Below are 17674 nucleotides of genomic sequence, written 5' to 3' on the forward strand. Positions count from 1 at the left end.
GCTGAGTCCAGGTGGAGTAAAAAAAGTGGGGACATTTGCTGTGGGTGGGGATGGCCTATTCACTATAGAAGACTTGTTAAGTGGTACCAGCAGCAAGTGGATGCCCAAGACCCCCACTCAGGCCCCCCCATCATGTGTATTTTCACATGGGAGGTACTGGAGCACCATGGCAGTGGCAAAACCACACAGGCCACAGGGAGATATGGAGAGAGTAGGCCTTTGTGATGCACCTCTGAACCTCCAACGCCCTGAAGATATTTGGGTGAATTTCCTGTGGAAAAACTGGAAGGGGCCAGCCAGGGAATGGGTATTAGCTACCTGCCTGCCATCTGACTACACCTCATCACTGGCCTGGAAGATACCGGTTATACAATTATGAACTTGTTCTCTCGTAGGTTTTCTGAAGGTAGAAATCACGTCTACTTTCTTCAGTCTAAGCACAGAGTGTACTGAACATGTTTTAGAAGTTGAGTAAATGCCTGACGTTGATTAGATGTGCTAGCAGCTGTACAGGTCTGCCTGTGTAGGCAGGCAGGCCTAGGCTTCCTGAGTTACCCAGCTCAGAATGTCTGGTCAGGCCCAAGAGTTCTTTTATTCTCTCTTCTTGTAGTTTACCTCCTGTCCATTCTTTAAAAATCTGAAGGGACATTATCAATTTCCCTTTAAAATGACTGATTCAGGGCAAGTCGTGTCCTATGGCAGGGGTATAGAAGTGACAGGCAGAGGCCTTCTAGGGATTTGGAACAGCATGGAACGGGCTTCCTTGTGCATGGGGACAAGGGGAAAGTTCTTTTGTTTTTTCCTAAGTTACTTAGGCTGAGAATTGATTTACAGTAACCAAAATCACTTAAGACATTGTTAAAAAAAAAGATTGTCAATGTATTAATGAAAGCTATACCTCATTTAATAATTGATAACCTTACTTATAAGCGTATATTTGAGGAGTTGAATTAGTTGTCAGAAAATTGCTTTGATCATCATATATCAGAGCAAAAGAGAAGGGAGTGTGTGTTTGGGTGGGGGAAGAGAATGAATGGTTTTAGGGAGATTTCATTTAGATCAGGAAATTTGTTTTCCTAATGAAGACCATGTCTGTATGGTTATTAGTAATAGTCATTCAAGATCAAATCTGCCCCTTGCCAATGTGATGTAGACTCTGATAATTAACCTTCTCTCCAACTCTTCTTTTCACCTTTTCACGCCTGGGTAGAACGTTAACCTTAATTTCTGTTGTAATCTCCTAATTACTTTCTAGCTAGCTCAGAGTTTCATTAATTTTTTACTAAAGGAAAGTCATTTTACTATAACTGTTCTGTAGTTTAGCTTCTATCTCATTTACTTGTTCAAATATATCCACCTACTTACTGGCTAGACCTCAGCTCTCTGGGCCTCAGTTTATACACCTAAGATGGGTAGACAGCCTACCTGGCGAGTGGTTGAGGGCTCTCGAATCAGGCAGATCAGTCTGGAACTTTGGGCAAGTTTTTTAATCTCAGTAAGCCTCACCTTTCCTTTTTGAACTGGGAGCATGTGTGATACTGATCTCATAGGGATGTTAAGGGCATTCCATTAAGTAACCCATGCAAAGCACATCACACACCACTTTGGCATGGGAAGACTTCAGCAAGTTGTTAGTATTGTTATTGTTACTCTTATCCCTCTGGCTTCCTGATTCTTGGTCTGCAAATGCAACTGCAGATCTGGTTGAACACTGAAGAGTGCTAATATGGGCATCCCCAAAGACTTCTATCATTAGCAGAAAAATGCATTTTACTCTAGCTTCTGTAGCACACAGTGTGTGTAGATTTTTTAGTGTTAAATGATCCTGAGATCACCTTTTATGGAGGAAAAATACTCTTCAAAATCAAGATAACAAAATATTTTTCTTGTTTGTTCAAATATACGTGCAATCATGAATTAAGAGTCTCCATCTGTTCATCTTCCAAACTAGTATCTACCTGTAAAGTCTATACTGCAGTTCTCTTATAAGAAAGAGAAAAACACATAATGTTGACAAGCAGTGTATGGATAGGCAAATGGATGGTCTTTAAGTCAACATGGACATTATATATTACTAACATTTTGGATGAATAAATATTTTTAAATGTTCAAATTATTAAGTGTTAAGAGAAAAGGAGTGGTGTAATCAAACTTCTGTAGTTACACTAGTGATCATAAAAATACCTTCCTGAAGCAGAAGATATTAGACACACCTCATCCCATGCTGTTCACTTTTGGAGTGTTATTATGTTTTCATGCCCAGCTGCCTTTAGAATGTAGCTTTGGAAAAGTTCCTCAGAATGTATCATAAACAAGTAGCTCTGGCTTACCAATAACAATAAATATGCCATCTCCAAAAGAATACTATGCCACACTAAGCTAAAAAATGACCCAATCCCATTTTCCCATTAAACTATAATAGAATCTGGTCCTGGCACCATTAATCTCCATAAATTCACTGAAGAGAAAACAATTGCCTTCAAATAAACTCTGAGGAGACCCAATACGGGTATCAATATTATGATCATTATTATATGCATATATAGGCTGTCTGTAACAAACACATAATGTGAAAAAAAGCCACCAATCCTTAGCGTCTATAGTCAGGTTTTAAAAAGTATGAAAATCAAATGTGGGAGGAATCAAGATTGATTATATATGTCAAGGACATCAGTTCTGCTTGAACACTGATTAAGTGATTAATGAAGTACTGCCAGAATTACTAAATCTCTTTGCAGTAAAATGTTATTATACTTCCCTTCATAATTATAAGTTTAAGAGGGGAAAAAGGATTGATTTACTAGAAGTAACTTACAAGCTAATATTCATTCTTTTTTATTCCATGGAATAAAATCCATGGAAGACAGTTCTACTTTCTACTTCTGGGTTCCTCTGAGGAGATCATTTTAGACCCACCCTTTGCCCCACAGGATAACATGTACTTTTCGAAGGAATGGGAGGAGAATGCTTCCTTGATCAAATGTGGAATTTAAGTTCAAGGTAATCCTTTTTTGACTGCATATAGAAAATTACTTCATTCCACAAGCATTCATTGGGTGCTAGCCATGTGGTAGGCACTGTGTAGGGTACTAGAGATAGAGAAATTATTTGCCTAAGTATCTGTCCCTTAAAAGTATACCTATTTCTTCTGAAATCATGAGAATACTCCTAGTTAATGAAAAGAAGGAGGTTCCATCAGTGCCAAAGAAAACATTGTAACCACATTTAAGATAGCCCTGGGGCACCTAGATGGCTCAGTCAATTGAGCATCTGACTCTTGATTTCAGTTCAGGTCATGATCCCAGGGTCGTGGGATAGAGCTCTGTGTTGGGCTCCCCGCTGAGTGTGGAGCCTGCTAAAGATTCCCTCTGTCTCTCCCTCTGCCCCTCTCTCCCATTCGTGCTCTCTCTCTCTCTCAAATTAAAAAAAAAAAAAAAATAGCCCTTTAAAGCAAGTGGTGAAAAATAAGAACAAGAAAATAGCCCAGAATTCAGAATACTTGACTGGATCCTCAACTATTGTCATGTGTAAGGTGGGCATGACTCCTCAGGAGTGGGGAGAGTGTGTGTGTTTGCACACACTTGCCCCTTTTCCAGGGAGGAGACTGAGAACAACACCGGAAGGAATGAGGCCTTTTGGAGGAGACTAAATTTTCTTATTTTATTTTATTTTATTTTATTTTATTTTATTTTAATTTTTGAGAGAGACAGAGCATGAGTGAGGGAGGGGCAGAGAGAGACACACACATACAGAATCTGAAGCAGGCTCCAGGCTCTGAGCTGTCAGCACAGAGCCCCATATGGGGCTCAAACCCACGAATGTGAGATCATGACCTGAGCTGAATTCGGACACTCAACCGACTGAGCCACTCAGCTCCCCCTGGAGGAGACTGACTTTATCCATAAACCCAGAATCATGAACTTTAAGGCTGGCTGGGACTGCAAGGGTTATTTAATCAAATCATTCTTTTACATTTTTTTCCAAATGTATTTTGTCTTAGAGGTTTAATATCCATATGCAGAGTGAGGACCATATAGGTCTAGGTCTAGCTTTATTTACATACATTAATTTATAACCTATAAAGTAGAAAATAAACTGCTGCAGATTGTTGCCAAACAATTTGAGGTAGAAGACTTAAAGTTTCAAACAAACATTTTTTTCAGTCCCTAGTATGGTATGTGTTAGGAAGCCTGCAGAAAAAAGGGTATAAATGTCATAGTGTTTGCCCTCAAGGAGTTGCTGTAATCCCTGGGAGTACATCATGAAATATATGGAAAGAACTATAACAATGTCAAGATATATTCTGACATCAGAGGTATAGAGAAGCACAATGACATGGAAGCCAGAGCTAGAAAGGATAGGTTTGGCCTATCAGAGAAATCTCTTTCAATCTCTCTCTCTCTCTCTCTCTCTCTCTCTCTCTCTCTCTCCCCCTCTCCCTCTCTCTATCTCTCTCAATTTCTCTCTCTCTGTGTCTCTCTCTCTGTCTCTCTGTCTCTGTCTCTGTCTCTGTCTCTCTCTCTCTCTCTCACACACACACACACACACACACACACACGCATTTTCATTCACCAGTCATTTATTAGGGACGTAACATTTGTCACACACGGAGGTACCTTGGTGAACTGGCCAGACATGGTAACCTGTTCTCACTGCAGAGACAGAAAGTTCCAAATAGTGGAGGAGGTCTATAGATGCACAGCTGGTTAAGTGGGACAAAGGGGCACAGAGCGAATGTCACCAAAGTTCAGAAGTGATAAAAATAATCAGCTCTAGGGTGATCAGAGCCTACCTATGTAAAAGACTTTGGTGGTTATAGAATATAAAGTTGGAAGGAGGTGGTTTGGGGTCATTTTATGAAGAACTTGAATTTTATTCAAAAATTTGTTTTTTATTCTTCATATGAGAGGGAGCATTGGGAATAATAGAAAGCATGACTGAGGCTGTGGTGTAGATGAATTAGCATGGTGAATCATTCAGCAAAAACACTTATTGAGCATTTACTGTGTACCCAGCCTTGTTTCAGGTGCTAAGAATATAGGTGTGAGGCAAATGTCCAAATTCCTGGCCTGGAGGAATTCTCCTGTAGGTGGGATGAGACAGTCCATGAATGGAACCAGTGCACAATCTGGGGACTTTTGCTATGATCCAGCAAGGGGACCGAGGTGTCAATTCAGCTGGTTGTGGCGAGAAAGGAAAGGAGGGAGTAGTGAGACTCCAGTCACTATAAAACTAATTCAAGGAGGGAAGAAATGACAACATTTGGCAATTGATGGAATGGGAGGATTCTGGAAAAGGTAGTTGCAATGACTTGTTTTCTAGCTCAGGTGTTCAGGTGGCTGGCAGAGGCCTGCCAGTTTCTATGACACTATGAGGTTGGAGTCTACAGCCTGGGGCTACTATTATAATCTGATCTGTCTGTTTGAACGGTGCTGATTGAGGGTACCTGTAGGACATTTCTCTTGAGGCCCCCCACTTCATTTTCAGCACCCCTTCCCGTGACCTCCACCCGCCTTGTGGTGCCCCTTTGGCTTTAGGCAGCTCTTAGAAATGGCTGAAGGTTTGAAGTAGTACGTGAATAAGATAAGGTTTGAAGTGTTAAGACTTCGTGAGGTCTCTGTACTTTTCACACAAAAACACTTGAAACAAACAATAAAACAACAATTCCTAAAATGAAGCTCTTTTTCTGGTGGATTTTAGGCAAGCAAAGGGCTTTCTGGTATTCAATAAAGTCCACCATGAAAGTTGGTTTCAATGCTCCTCCATGTCAAGGGAACTGGAAGGAAAAGTTCACATACATGGTTCACATCAAGTGCAATGCTGACAACTAGCTATTGGGAAGCCACAGCTTGCCAAATGCAATCCAGTTTCAATCTCCCACCCCATTTCCTTGGGTTTAAAGCTCTTCTGCTGTATCCACCCACACAGCTGGTGCCGGGCTCATGCACTCCCTGCCCTGTATCATCTCTTGAATCTGTTTAGTCCCTTTCTGTTCTGACAGTACAGCAGCCCCCCTCCTCCCTTATCTTCCATTTTGTTTTCCGCAGTTTCAATTTACCCAAGCTCAACCGTGCCCAGGCAACAGATGATCCTCCTTCTGAGGTATCAACAGAAGGTCACAGGTAGCCTAACACTGTGTTGTAATCCCCACGACATTCACCTCATTTCATCTCATCACACAGGTTATTTTATCATCTCACATCATCACAAGAAGGGTAAGTACAGTACAATGAGGTATTTTGAGAGAGAAACCACATTCACATAACTTTTATTATAGTTTCTTATAATTGTTTTATTTTATTATTATTGTGGTTAATCTCTTACTGTGCCTAATTTATAAATTAAATTTTATCATAAATATGTATAGGGAAAACCATAATATATATAGGGTTTGGTACTATCTGCAGTTTCAGGCATCCATTGTGGGTCTCGGAATGTATCCCCCGTGAATAAGAGGGGGCCTATTCTATTTCAGTTTGGACATGGAAGGGATCCAGAAGGTAGTGGGGAGGGCATTTCTCCCCTGTAACCAATCTGAAGGTAAGCATCTTCTCTCTTGAGATGTATTGACCTTTTCCAGCTACACAAATATGGGTTTGTCCTGTCCAGTGAACAATGGATTCAGATCTGATTATGTTCCTTACTTAGATTACTCTGTAGCACGAAAGGATGTGGTAAGCAGCTGAATCCAGTCCTGTTCATGGCTGAATGGTGCAGAAAATCTGGATTCTTAATATGACTTTGCAAACCAATAAGCAAGGAATTTCTGATGCTTGCAGCATGTGCATTGTACTTGAAAAAAGAGTCCCAGAGAACAAAGTTAAAGGTGTGTCTGCCCTTCTTGGCTCTCTCTGCATGCACATTGCATTTTAGCCCAAATCATCTGAGATTTGGTGTTTGTCTCTTAATCTGACAGCACCTAACAAAGCCTGTAGCCACCTCTCAATTGCCTTCTATTAATCAACCAAAAGGTAAAATGTATTTTAAAATATCGCCTTATCCTGTCTCGGAACTTCTGTCTCTTTCTCTGCCCTAGCACTGTCCTTGATTTTTAGTGTTCTTTATTTCTCCTGCAGCTTCTGAACCTGGATAATCACCACCTCCACAGGCCCATGGGATCCCACTTCCTAAATCTTTTTACTTGTCCTCTCCCCCTTTCTCTCTAATCTTCCCAAATCACCACTTCCCGTTCCATGGGGCACATAATACTCTTTCTCACATGCGGGAAACATGAAACTCTGCTAATCAGCTCCTCTGGCTTGGCTCCAGTTTTGTGGGGATTCAAATTGCCTGTTACCAACCCCTGTGTGAAGTGGATTAACCCTTTTAGATTGTCTTTGCCACTCCCTGCTTCCCCTGGTTCCCTCCTGCCCCTTCCTCTAACTGTAGCTGACCCTTACAGAAAAATCTTATCTCTTCTGAAGTTTTTTGCTGTATCTCTCTGTATGTTACCAATGAGTTTTTCAATTGAATTGAAAACATTTTTTTTCTTTTTAGCTTTTAGTCTATTCCTCCATCATTTTGTCTTTAACTCAAAAGTACCTAACAGACATTGCTGGTATAAAAATCCTTATTCACAGCAGCTCTGTTATCATCTTATATACGGTGTTGAAAATATACCACCTCAGTAACTGGGGAGCCTCACTACAAAGAGCAAGTTAAGGCAAGACACAGTAAGAACATAGTTAAACTTTCCTCAAAAAATCCTGCATTTTGGGGCACCTGGGTGGCTCAGTCGGTTAAGCATCCGACTTTGGCTCAGGTCATGATCTCCCGGTTTGTGAGTTTGAGCCCCACGTCGGGCTCTGTGCTGACAGCTCAGAGCCTGGAACCTGCTTCAGATTCTGTGTCTCCCCCTCTCTCTGACCCTTCCCATGCTCATGCTCTGTTTCTCTTGGTCTCTCAATAATAAATACATGTTAAAAAAAAAAAAAAAAAGACCTGCATGTTGAAGCCCTGGGGATATGATTCAAAGACTAGGTCATCAGAACAAACAGAAACAGAAAACAACTCCACCAACAATCAAAACAACCCTGGAAATGATGTGGCATTACTGAATCAGAAGAATTTCCATCTTAGGTGCTTTAAGAATACACCCATTTAGGGAAAAAAAAATACATTTACTTAACTGGGAGACAGAAACTAACACAAAAACAAAAGCAACTTTTAATGGTAGATATACTGTTAGTCCCTGTACTGGTTTGCTAGGGCTGTGATAACAAAGTACCACAAACTGAGTGACTTAATAGAAATTTATTGGCTCATAGATTTGGAGGCTAGAAGTAAAAAATCAAAGTGTCAGCAGGAATGGCTCCCTCTGAGTCTGTGAGAGAAGGATCTGGTCCAAGCTCCCTCTGTCTTATAGATGGGTGTCTTCTCCCTGTGCCTCTTCATATCATCTACTCTCTGGGCATATTTCTGTGTCCCAATTTCCCCCTTCTTATGAGGTTACCAGTCATATTAAATTAGGGTCTACTCTAATCACCTCATTTTAACTTAATTACCTCCGTAAAGGCCCTGTCTGCAAATAATGTCTCATTCTGAGGTAATGGGGGTTAGGACTTCAACATACAAATTTTCAAAATATACAATTAAAACCATAGTAGTCCCCATGCTTCTGATTCAGGCTGACTACCTACTTTGCAGGGCCAAGAGTAAAATAACAATGTGGGGCCTTGCCTGGGGCAAGGAAGTCAAGTCAATCTCCACTTCCCATGAGTTCAGGAGGGATTGCAACATCTGTGCCAGAAAGTGCTGGAATCACACTCAGTCCTTGGACTGGGAATAGATGACAGGCTCCCCACTCAGTCCTCGCCGGATGTTGTCAGCCCAGTGGGGACAGCTGCTGCCTTGCCCTTCCCTGAGATGATACTGGCTGTTCACTACCAATCCCTGGGCCTCCTGTCACCCAAACACAATCTGGTTGGCACAGTGGGTGGAGGGTAGGAGTGTGCAGGCAGCTTAGAACCCATCCAGGGGATCTAGGGAGGTGACACAGGTGGAACTGAGCCTAAGCTGAGGCTTCTAGCTTCTGGCTCATGGTCTACTGTCCTATGAGACTTCAGGCCCAAAGCACAAATTCAAATGTTAAAATTATTAAGAATTCCAAGACCCAAAGCCACAGAACATTGAACTCCAAGTATGTTGCCCTGCTGAACATGGGGCTCTGTGTCTTCACTGGCTACTTGCCTATGAAGCCCACCCTGTTCTTACTTGAACAACGCTGACACCATGGGGGAAAGACTTTGGCAAACTACAGAGCATTTCTTTTAGGGTAGAACTGCTTGAAGCTAAAGTGCCATCTGTACAATGGGTGTAATAACAGCACTGGCTTCATAGGATCCTGATAAGGATTACCGCAGTCACTATGATCACTTTCTAAATGCTAAGAAAAGCAAAGCAAATCTTGACGTTGAGCATGGATAGTGCCAAATAAGACAATGGTGTCAGTTAGATAACCACTTTGAATTTCCTCTTTATGTTTTCATAATTAAAAGGAAGTTCTCAAGAACAGAATGCCAAAAGCCAGAAATAGTAAAACATTTTTACTAGCGTATTTCTTGTTTTGTGTGTGTGTGTGTGTGTGTGTGTGTGTGTGTGTGTGTGTTTAGTTTATTACCTGGGAGGCTGAATATGTTTTTAGGTGAATCATTTACTTTTTTTTTCCTAATTAAGTTTTCATTTAAATTCTAGTTAGTTAACATACTGTGTAATATTAGTTTCTGGTGTACAATTTAGTGATTCGATACTTATATTCAACACCCAGTGCTCATCACGACATGGGCCCTGCTGAATCCTCATCACCTACTTCACCCATACCCCCACCCGCCTCCTCTCTAGTAACCATCAGTTTGTACTCTATAATTAAGAATCTGTTTCTTGCCTCTCTCTCTCTTTCTCCCTGTGCTTATTTGTTTTGTTCCTTAAATTCTACATATGAATGAAATCATACAGTATTTGTCTTTCTCTGACTCACTTATTTCGTTTTGCATGCTAACATATTTCTTTGGAACTGTGGTAGACTGGAAAGTATCATAAATTTAAAAATCACGTAGCCACACATGAAAGCAGAAACTTCTTGTTTGTTTTGTTTAGCTCTGTATCACGACTGAATTTACAGAAATTTTAATAATATTCCTCCATTTTTCTTGAATAGCTTTATAAAATATTTTTTCCTAAATGACTTAATACAGTATTTATAAGGCATTCATTCTTTTGTTTCTTTTATGAACTGTATGTCCTTTCACTCTGAATAATTAAAGAAATATAATTTATGTTCCTAGCTTTGTATTGGAACATCTCCTAAAAGGCTTTCAAAGATAATTTCTTCTTCTTTTTTTTTAATGGTTATTTATTATTTCTGAAAGAGAGAGAGAGAGCATACACAAGGGAGGGGCAGAAAGAGAGGGAGAGACCGACTCCCAAGCAGGCTCCACTCTGTCAGCATAGAGCCTGACTCAGGGTTCAAACTCACAAACTGTGAGATCATGACCTGAGCAAAAATCAAGAGTCAAGTCGGACACTTAAACTGACTGAGCCACCCAGGTGCCTCAAGGATAATTTCTAAAAGAAAATGGAGGCAAGCATCTATAAATGTCTCAACTATATTACTTTGATAGATCATATGAAGATTCATTGCATAGGGATGAGTTTAGAAGAGGCAAAACAAAGGAATCATTTCTTCAGAAAACTGGATATAAATAAGCAAATTGTTAGATAAAAGAAGGGGAAATGAGGAGATATCTGAGCTCTCTACAACTCAACTGTTCTGGTCATTGGCTTGGAACTTGCATTGTGTGATATCAGTTACTGTGAAACCAAGAATGGGAAGAGGTTGTTAGAAGCTTACTGAGAAAAAGTAAAGCACCAGGAAAACTGGAAGTCTATGCTGACTCTCAAAGACTAGTAAGGAAAACAGCCAGTCAGAGAAGCTAGAATGAGAAAAGTATGAAATGGAAAAGATTCTGAGAGAAGACAGTGAAGATGGGTAAACAGAGTCAGAGGATTGGAGTGACTGATGGCTGGGAAGGACAGCTAAACCAGTATCTGATCAAGCTTTTATGTAAATTCCAAATCTCCAGATTAGGAGAATGGCTCATTGCCCAGGGGTGTAGGAATTGCCTAGAACATTTGCCCAGAATAGTTGGGTAATAGTAAGGGTAATAGTAAGGGTATTAGTACCTACCTCACTATGGTGAAGGTTCAGTGTGTTAATGTATGTAAAATAGCACACAGTAGTCACTCTCCAAATGTAAGATACTATTAGGAGTTGTCAAGGGGGCCATTGTTACTTTTGTATCAGAAATTAAAGCTATGGGGGAAATCTCAGGGTCACAGTGTCTCCCCACTGCTGTCTCTAGGTGGTGGCTCTTCTCATCATCCTCTTTCAGAAGCCTCTCTCACATGGCACTCCATCTTCCCTTCCTCAACACCAGGGTGCACCCCCTGAATCTCTTCCTTGCATTTGCTATGACTTTGATGCCAGTGGGCTCCCCATTGTCCTCTCCACCTCAATGCTTTTAATTTCCATACAGATGCTCCAACACTCTGACCCAGTGTTTTCTCCACAGATCATGGCTCATTAATGGGTCACGATATCAACGTAGTGTGTCATAACCCACATTACAAAATGAAATGGAATGGAACTGAGTAGATGAGTAGCAGCATGTTGTATTAGGTAATGGTATTTTTTTTAAATTAAACTTTTGTTTCAGACACATATGTCTGTCCTGCCATGGATGCTGGGTTCCTCAACTTCCTCTGCTCCAAGAACTTTCTCTCACCTGTTCTCCACTTTAGCGACTGCTCCTACAACCACACCATGGACCTGGTCATACCAAGAAAGGATCCATCTCCAAAACTTGTTATTCCCATTGTATAACCACTGCCCCTCCTATTCTTCCATTTCTCTCGTGTCTTTTGCTAAGCTTATGAATTTTATTTTTCTTCCTTTTTAGCCTGTATTTCTTGAATCCAAACTTTTTCATCCTCAGCATTCTTGCTGCCACTGGCTTAGCTCAGGTCATCAATGTCTTCCTTCATGGGCAATCACTTTAACCTCTCAGATGGTGTCTCTGCTACCCTCCAGAATTACCCTCTTCAAGTCCCAAACTGACCATGTCATTCCTAAACGTAAAAGTGCGACCTGATTCCCTTTGTCCAGACTCATGAGGCTCTTCTCAGCAGAAAATTTACTCAACCAACTCACCCAACCAGAATTTATTTTCTTTCAGCAGAGTGCCTCTAACCAAACTCTTCATTTCCTCATCTCTTGCATGCATCCAAATACAGATATGTCACAGCTTCTTGTCCTGCTACACCCCTATTCTGGGGATCTGCTCTATCCACAGCCCTTGAAGGGCAGATCCCTGTGTGCATCTCACACCACTATCACATCCTACTAGCCATGGGAAGGCCTCTAATTCAAGAGCAGAACACAGGGACTGGCCAGCATGTTTTGATGAATGTGGCCAGATTCCTCTCCTAGAAAACTAGGCAATTCTTCCAAAAAAGCTGTGGGAGCTATACGTGAAAGGTCCTGCAGGTTGAAGCAGAAGAAAACAGTCCACAGAAAGAGAACCAAACAGGACAAACAGCTCCTGAGAGAGAAACAGAGAAAGTAGTTGCTTCATTTCAGTGGTCAGTTCTCAGTTGCCAGAGGCCTGAGCCTCACACTTGCCTGAGTGACCTTCAGTGGGCCCTTTTTCCTCCATCCAAAAAAGCCCAAGAAAGAACTTTTAGCTTACTGCCTTTGCACACATTCTGTACTTTTCTCCAGAATGCTCTATCTCCTTTTTCCCATGTGGCAACTACCTACTTATCCTTTAGGAAAATAAATGCCCTGTTGTGAGTCTGCAGCTCCTCAAGCCAGTCCTTTCGCTGTATCCCTTTAGAATTTTGCTCCTTCCTTATTATTTTAACATCTACTGCACTGTTTTATAATTGTTTGTGTTTCTGTATCTGTCTCTGGACTCTCAGCCTCTTGGGAACATATCCTACTCATATTTTTATCTCCCCAGTCTGGAGGTGAGTAGCAGATTCCATTGGTTCCCTACCCACACCGCCTACCCTGACATTGCTCCATGCAGGCCAAAGACCAGGAGATTAGTCCCCCAGGAAGGACCTTCCATTAGTAAGGAGTGGAAGGTGGAGGAGAAATACCTCGGTTTCCTTCCCCTCACTGGGTCCACTGCATTCTCCACAGTCACTCAGAAGGGCTCCTGTGAAATCGAGCCCCAGTTGCCTATAATGGTTTTCTTCCCTTCCCTGTCTCACTTCCTCACTCCTTCATCATGTCTTCTACAATCACCTCCCAAATAAACTACTTACATTGAGATAAATACATGCTTCAGGGATTGCTTCCAGGTGAACCCAAACCAGGAAGGGAGATAAAGCATACAGCGCTTGACAAATAGTGAATGAGCAGGTGAAGCCTTTAGCACCTTACCCCTCTTCCTGTTAGCACAGGATTTCAAGAGTTGACCCTACCCCTTTATCCCAGTTCCCATCCTTCTTCCAAATAGGCCCCATGGTCATGAACTTTGACCTCAGGCTCAACAGCACCCCCACTTGCCCTGGTCACTGGTCATTTGGAATAGCCTACCCTGACCGTCCTCAAGGACTAACACAGCTGTGGGCCCCCTCCAGTCCTTGGGAAGATAAGTGCTGCCAACGAAACTCTCCTATTATTAGGTTGGTTGGGGCCATTTCACATAATTTTCAGCTCTCGACATAGCTTTAAAATTCTTTTATTGCCCCCATTCATTTCCTTTAGCAACCTCTACAGAGACTATGTCTACCTTTCCCCAGAGTGCCTACTCCCTTCTTCATTCTCCCACCTGCCCTCCCAGTATTGGGGGTACTTGAGTGAATGAAGTTACCAAGTCACAGCACTTACTAGAAGAGCTCAGATTCTAGAACCACAGTGAAGCCCCTGTTACAGCCAACACAGACATGCCAAGTACAGTGCCATGTGCAGGGCAGTATATAATTGTTAAAGGACTATCAACCTGTCAAAGTAGTCTGGATTGGCCAGAGGATGATGGTGTTGTGGTGATATTGAAAGCAAAGGAAAACACTTGAGTGAGTACTATTATTACCTCCATTTTTATATATGAGGAAACTGAGGCACAGAGAGGTTAAGTAATTTGCCCAAGGTGACAATGGTACAGACAGGATTTGGACCCATACCGTTTGGCATAGAGACCATGAACTTAACTATTATATGACACTATATCTACTGATTTTTGAACACAAAATTCTTGATAAATGATTGAAAAGTCAATACAATAGCCTCCCAAGGCTGAGATGCTTATAATACATATCAGATCAACCAGTAATACATATTAAACAACTCAGATGAAAAAGTACTACATGTTCAATCTGCCTTGCATTATTACATACCCCTTATTAGTGAATATAAAACTGAAATGCATGCATATTTCTCCTGGCTGCTTTGTGGATACCAATCATAGCTAGAAGTAGTCAGTGTGGTTGGTGCACGTGTGGAACACAACAGTAAACTGAGGCACCTCCAAAACAAGATTTAAAAATGGTGTAAAAGCTTCCACATCTGAAAAATGGAAAGCTGGAGTAGACAATGTCTCAGGTCCCTTCCAATGCTAAAATTTTGTTTTTCCATCTTTGTATAAACAGGAAACACTTGATTTCAAACCGATCCCGATTATACTTGAAATGTCACTGATGTGGGGGATTGAAGTCAGGGAGGGGAGCCTGTGCAAAGTTTGGTACATTCATTGCCACACAGTCTCCAAGACCCACATTCCATGAACACCAGTAGCAGTGTTTTCATATCTGAAGAATCTCTCTGCCAACTATGTCAAAGGCCTTCAGATATGCAAACTGTCACTTGGAGTGTCCAGGAGGTAGCAGATAGTTTTAACTTAAGAGTGTCCTTGACCACTAAAAAGAAGGCGCTGATTAGAAACTATCTCAGGCCAGGATTTGGGTCTGCTACATATAGTAGGGATTAGCTCATTATGCTAACGCTGGCTCAGAGGATCACCAGTGCATTTTCTCTGTGTGGCTTGGGTCCAGCTTCTGTCTTATGGGCTACTGCCCTGTTCTAGATACCTATCACTAGGCACATTTTAAACGTAAAGTAATAAGCACTGTATAGTAAACTCTTCGTGGAGATGGGTCATACCTGGGGTCAGATGTACATCCACAGGACCATTTCTTTTGAACTTCCCAAGAGGGTTAAGAGGTCTCTGATCTTTGGCTATTTTAGAATAACAATTACTCAATCTGTCTCAGATAAAGCCTTGTGGGAGTACGAGAGAATACACAGGTGAGATTATCTCAAAAATGTATGCAAAGTATGTTGAGAAAGAAAAAAAACAAAAACAAAAAACACAGGCATTGACCACACCTTGTTTTATCTCCTTTCCAAACTTATTGCCAAAGGCAGAGAGGATGGAGGCTGTCTGGAGGCTTCTCCTGGTTTATTTATCGCCCTGCCTGCCTCCTTTCACACAGGGGCTTCCACTTTTGGACGCTAGCTTCCCTCTGCCTCAGAAGCACCCATGCAGTTATTCTCCAGAGTAGGCCTCCTGCAGGACAACCTCTCCTCATGACTCTCTACACATCTTTTATGAGTCGTATGTGTATTAGGTGCTGAATAAATGTTTGGTGAATTGATCCAGTGTGCACTTGTGCTGGCGGGGCGGTGGGGGGGTGGTGACTTTGAAGGAACTCTGGCTCACTGGCACACCAAATGCCTTACAAACTATCTCATTTAATCCTTGGTGGTCCTCTGGATATCACAGACCCCGTTTCTCTGATGAGAGGAACTGAGAAGCCAAGAGGGTCATTTGCTCAGCTTACACGGTCCATGGGGGCTACAGAGGCTCCACTTCCCCATTTGGTCTGCAAGGTATTAATAGAAAAGACTTTAGTATTCTTTTCCCCAGACGCAGAGGGGTAGAGGCCTTGGCTTAGGGCCACTGGGCAAGTGGTGGCACACATCCAGAAAGCTTGCTTTGGGAGGGGATGAAATGAGACATCTTTCTGCCATCATTTATCTGAGAGGTGATCCTTCCAAATAAACAACTCTCGGAGACTACATTTTGAAACATCTGCTACCCCTCTGTGCCCGGCCTGTCCCGGGCCAGAGCGGAGTCAAGTTTTGCCTGAGAGCCCAGGCCAGGCCCCTCGCCTCGCCGCCCGCTAACGCCAGGAGGATGCGGGGGCTAGAGGAGGGGGGTGTGGGGCGGCGAGAGTAGGGTGCAAAGCCCGTCCGGCTGCAGGACTGGCCCATCCACACGGCTTTCTCGGGACTACCGAGACGCGGCTACCGTGTAAATCCGGCCGCCTTAGCTCCTTAGCAGCTCACGCCTCCCTGCCCCCAGCTTCACCCCTCCCTCCTCTGCCTTAACCACCCCACCCCCCGATGTGCCGATCTGGTCCCACCGGCTCTGGGGACACTCACCCTGCCACTCGAGGACCGGGTCGGGGGTAAGTGCCGTCGCCGCGCCCTCGGTGAAGCTCCGTGGCGCCCCCAGCAGAAGCAGCAGCGGCAGCGACCGTAGCAACAGCATCCCTAACCACTGGACTCGCCGGGCGCCCGGGGTGACGGTCGCGGCGGCCAGCTCCACAGCGGGAGCGCAGGGATGCGGCGCTGGGGGCGGGACCGCAACCCCCACCCCCCAAGTGCTCCACCCCTCCGGGGGCCTCGCTGCCCCTGCGTCCCGGCGACCCAGTCCGTCGCCCTGCCGCGATCGTATGCGGGAGCTCGGGGCTCTGGGCCGGAGACAGGGAAGTTGAGGAGGTTTTCCCCGCCCTACCCACTCGGGCTAGGGCAAGGAGGATGAAGAGGAGGTGGACCATCTGCCCATCCCAGAAATTCCTGCCTTTGGGGTGGGGAGAGAGGAGGGGTGAGGCTACCCCGTGCACGCTCCTCCTGCTTCCAGCAGCCTCTCTCTTTCCTGGGGGAGGCCGAATAGGAGTTGGGGGTGAGCAGTTGAGAATCCCTTGGACAGGAAGTCTGACATCTGGGTTTGCAAACCTCCCGGATTCTGGTAAACACCACGGGTTTGGCAGCTAGCAGCTTAGAATAAATCGAGCTGTGCTGTGAACCCAGGCGCTTTGGGAGCACGCTGGACCTCCTCTCCTCTGGAATGTTAACCATTGGAGGTCTCTGGGGTGCGCCCGGCTCTTCCCTCCAAGTACCCCAAGGTTCTTCCATTGTTGAGCTCCTTTCCTTTATAAAATGCCACCCCCCACTTTCCTTCTCCTTGGATCCCCTAGCCCAGCAAAATAGCTGGGTTATCCCACTTTATAGCTGAGAAAAACCGTCGGGAAAGGCAAAATTATTTGCTCTAGGTCACCCCTTAATCTAGCTAAATTAGTAAGTAGGAAAAGCCTAGAATGTAGTTCTTCTAACTGTAGTCTTTCAAATAACCAGCAGAACACTAGAAACATTTAATATCCGTGAGAACAAGCTAATGTAAGATGGTTCCTAAATAGGACCTTGACCTTCCTCATTAAAAAATAAGAAGGGGAGGGGGGGTGGGAGGGAGCTTAAAAAAAAAAAAAAAAAAAAAGGAAGGTGGTGGGATCTTGGAGGTCCTTTCTCACCTGTCTATTGACAAAGACCAAACCAATATTTCTGAGTAACGGTGTCTGCTATAGACTGAATTGTATCCCCCTCCCC

At 43.2% G+C, this 17674-nt stretch overlaps 1 protein-coding gene across 1 annotated transcript in view; it reads right to left on the reverse strand.

The window, feature by feature from the left end:
- PLA2R1 (phospholipase A2 receptor 1) overlaps window positions 1-16984 on the reverse strand; it is a 121824-nt gene extending 104840 nt beyond the window's left edge. Inside the window, 1 exon segment of the mRNA XM_043576864.1 lies at window positions 16451-16984. Within this exon segment, the coding sequence (XP_043432799.1) occupies window positions 16451-16559 (109 nt within the window). The 5' untranslated portion in view covers window positions 16560-16984.
- Between the last annotated feature and the right edge of the window lie 690 nt (window positions 16985-17674).

Source organism: Prionailurus bengalensis, chromosome C1 (assembly GCF_016509475.1).
Source record: "Prionailurus bengalensis isolate Pbe53 chromosome C1, Fcat_Pben_1.1_paternal_pri, whole genome shotgun sequence".
NCBI classification, from domain to species: domain Eukaryota; kingdom Metazoa; phylum Chordata; class Mammalia; order Carnivora; family Felidae; genus Prionailurus; species Prionailurus bengalensis.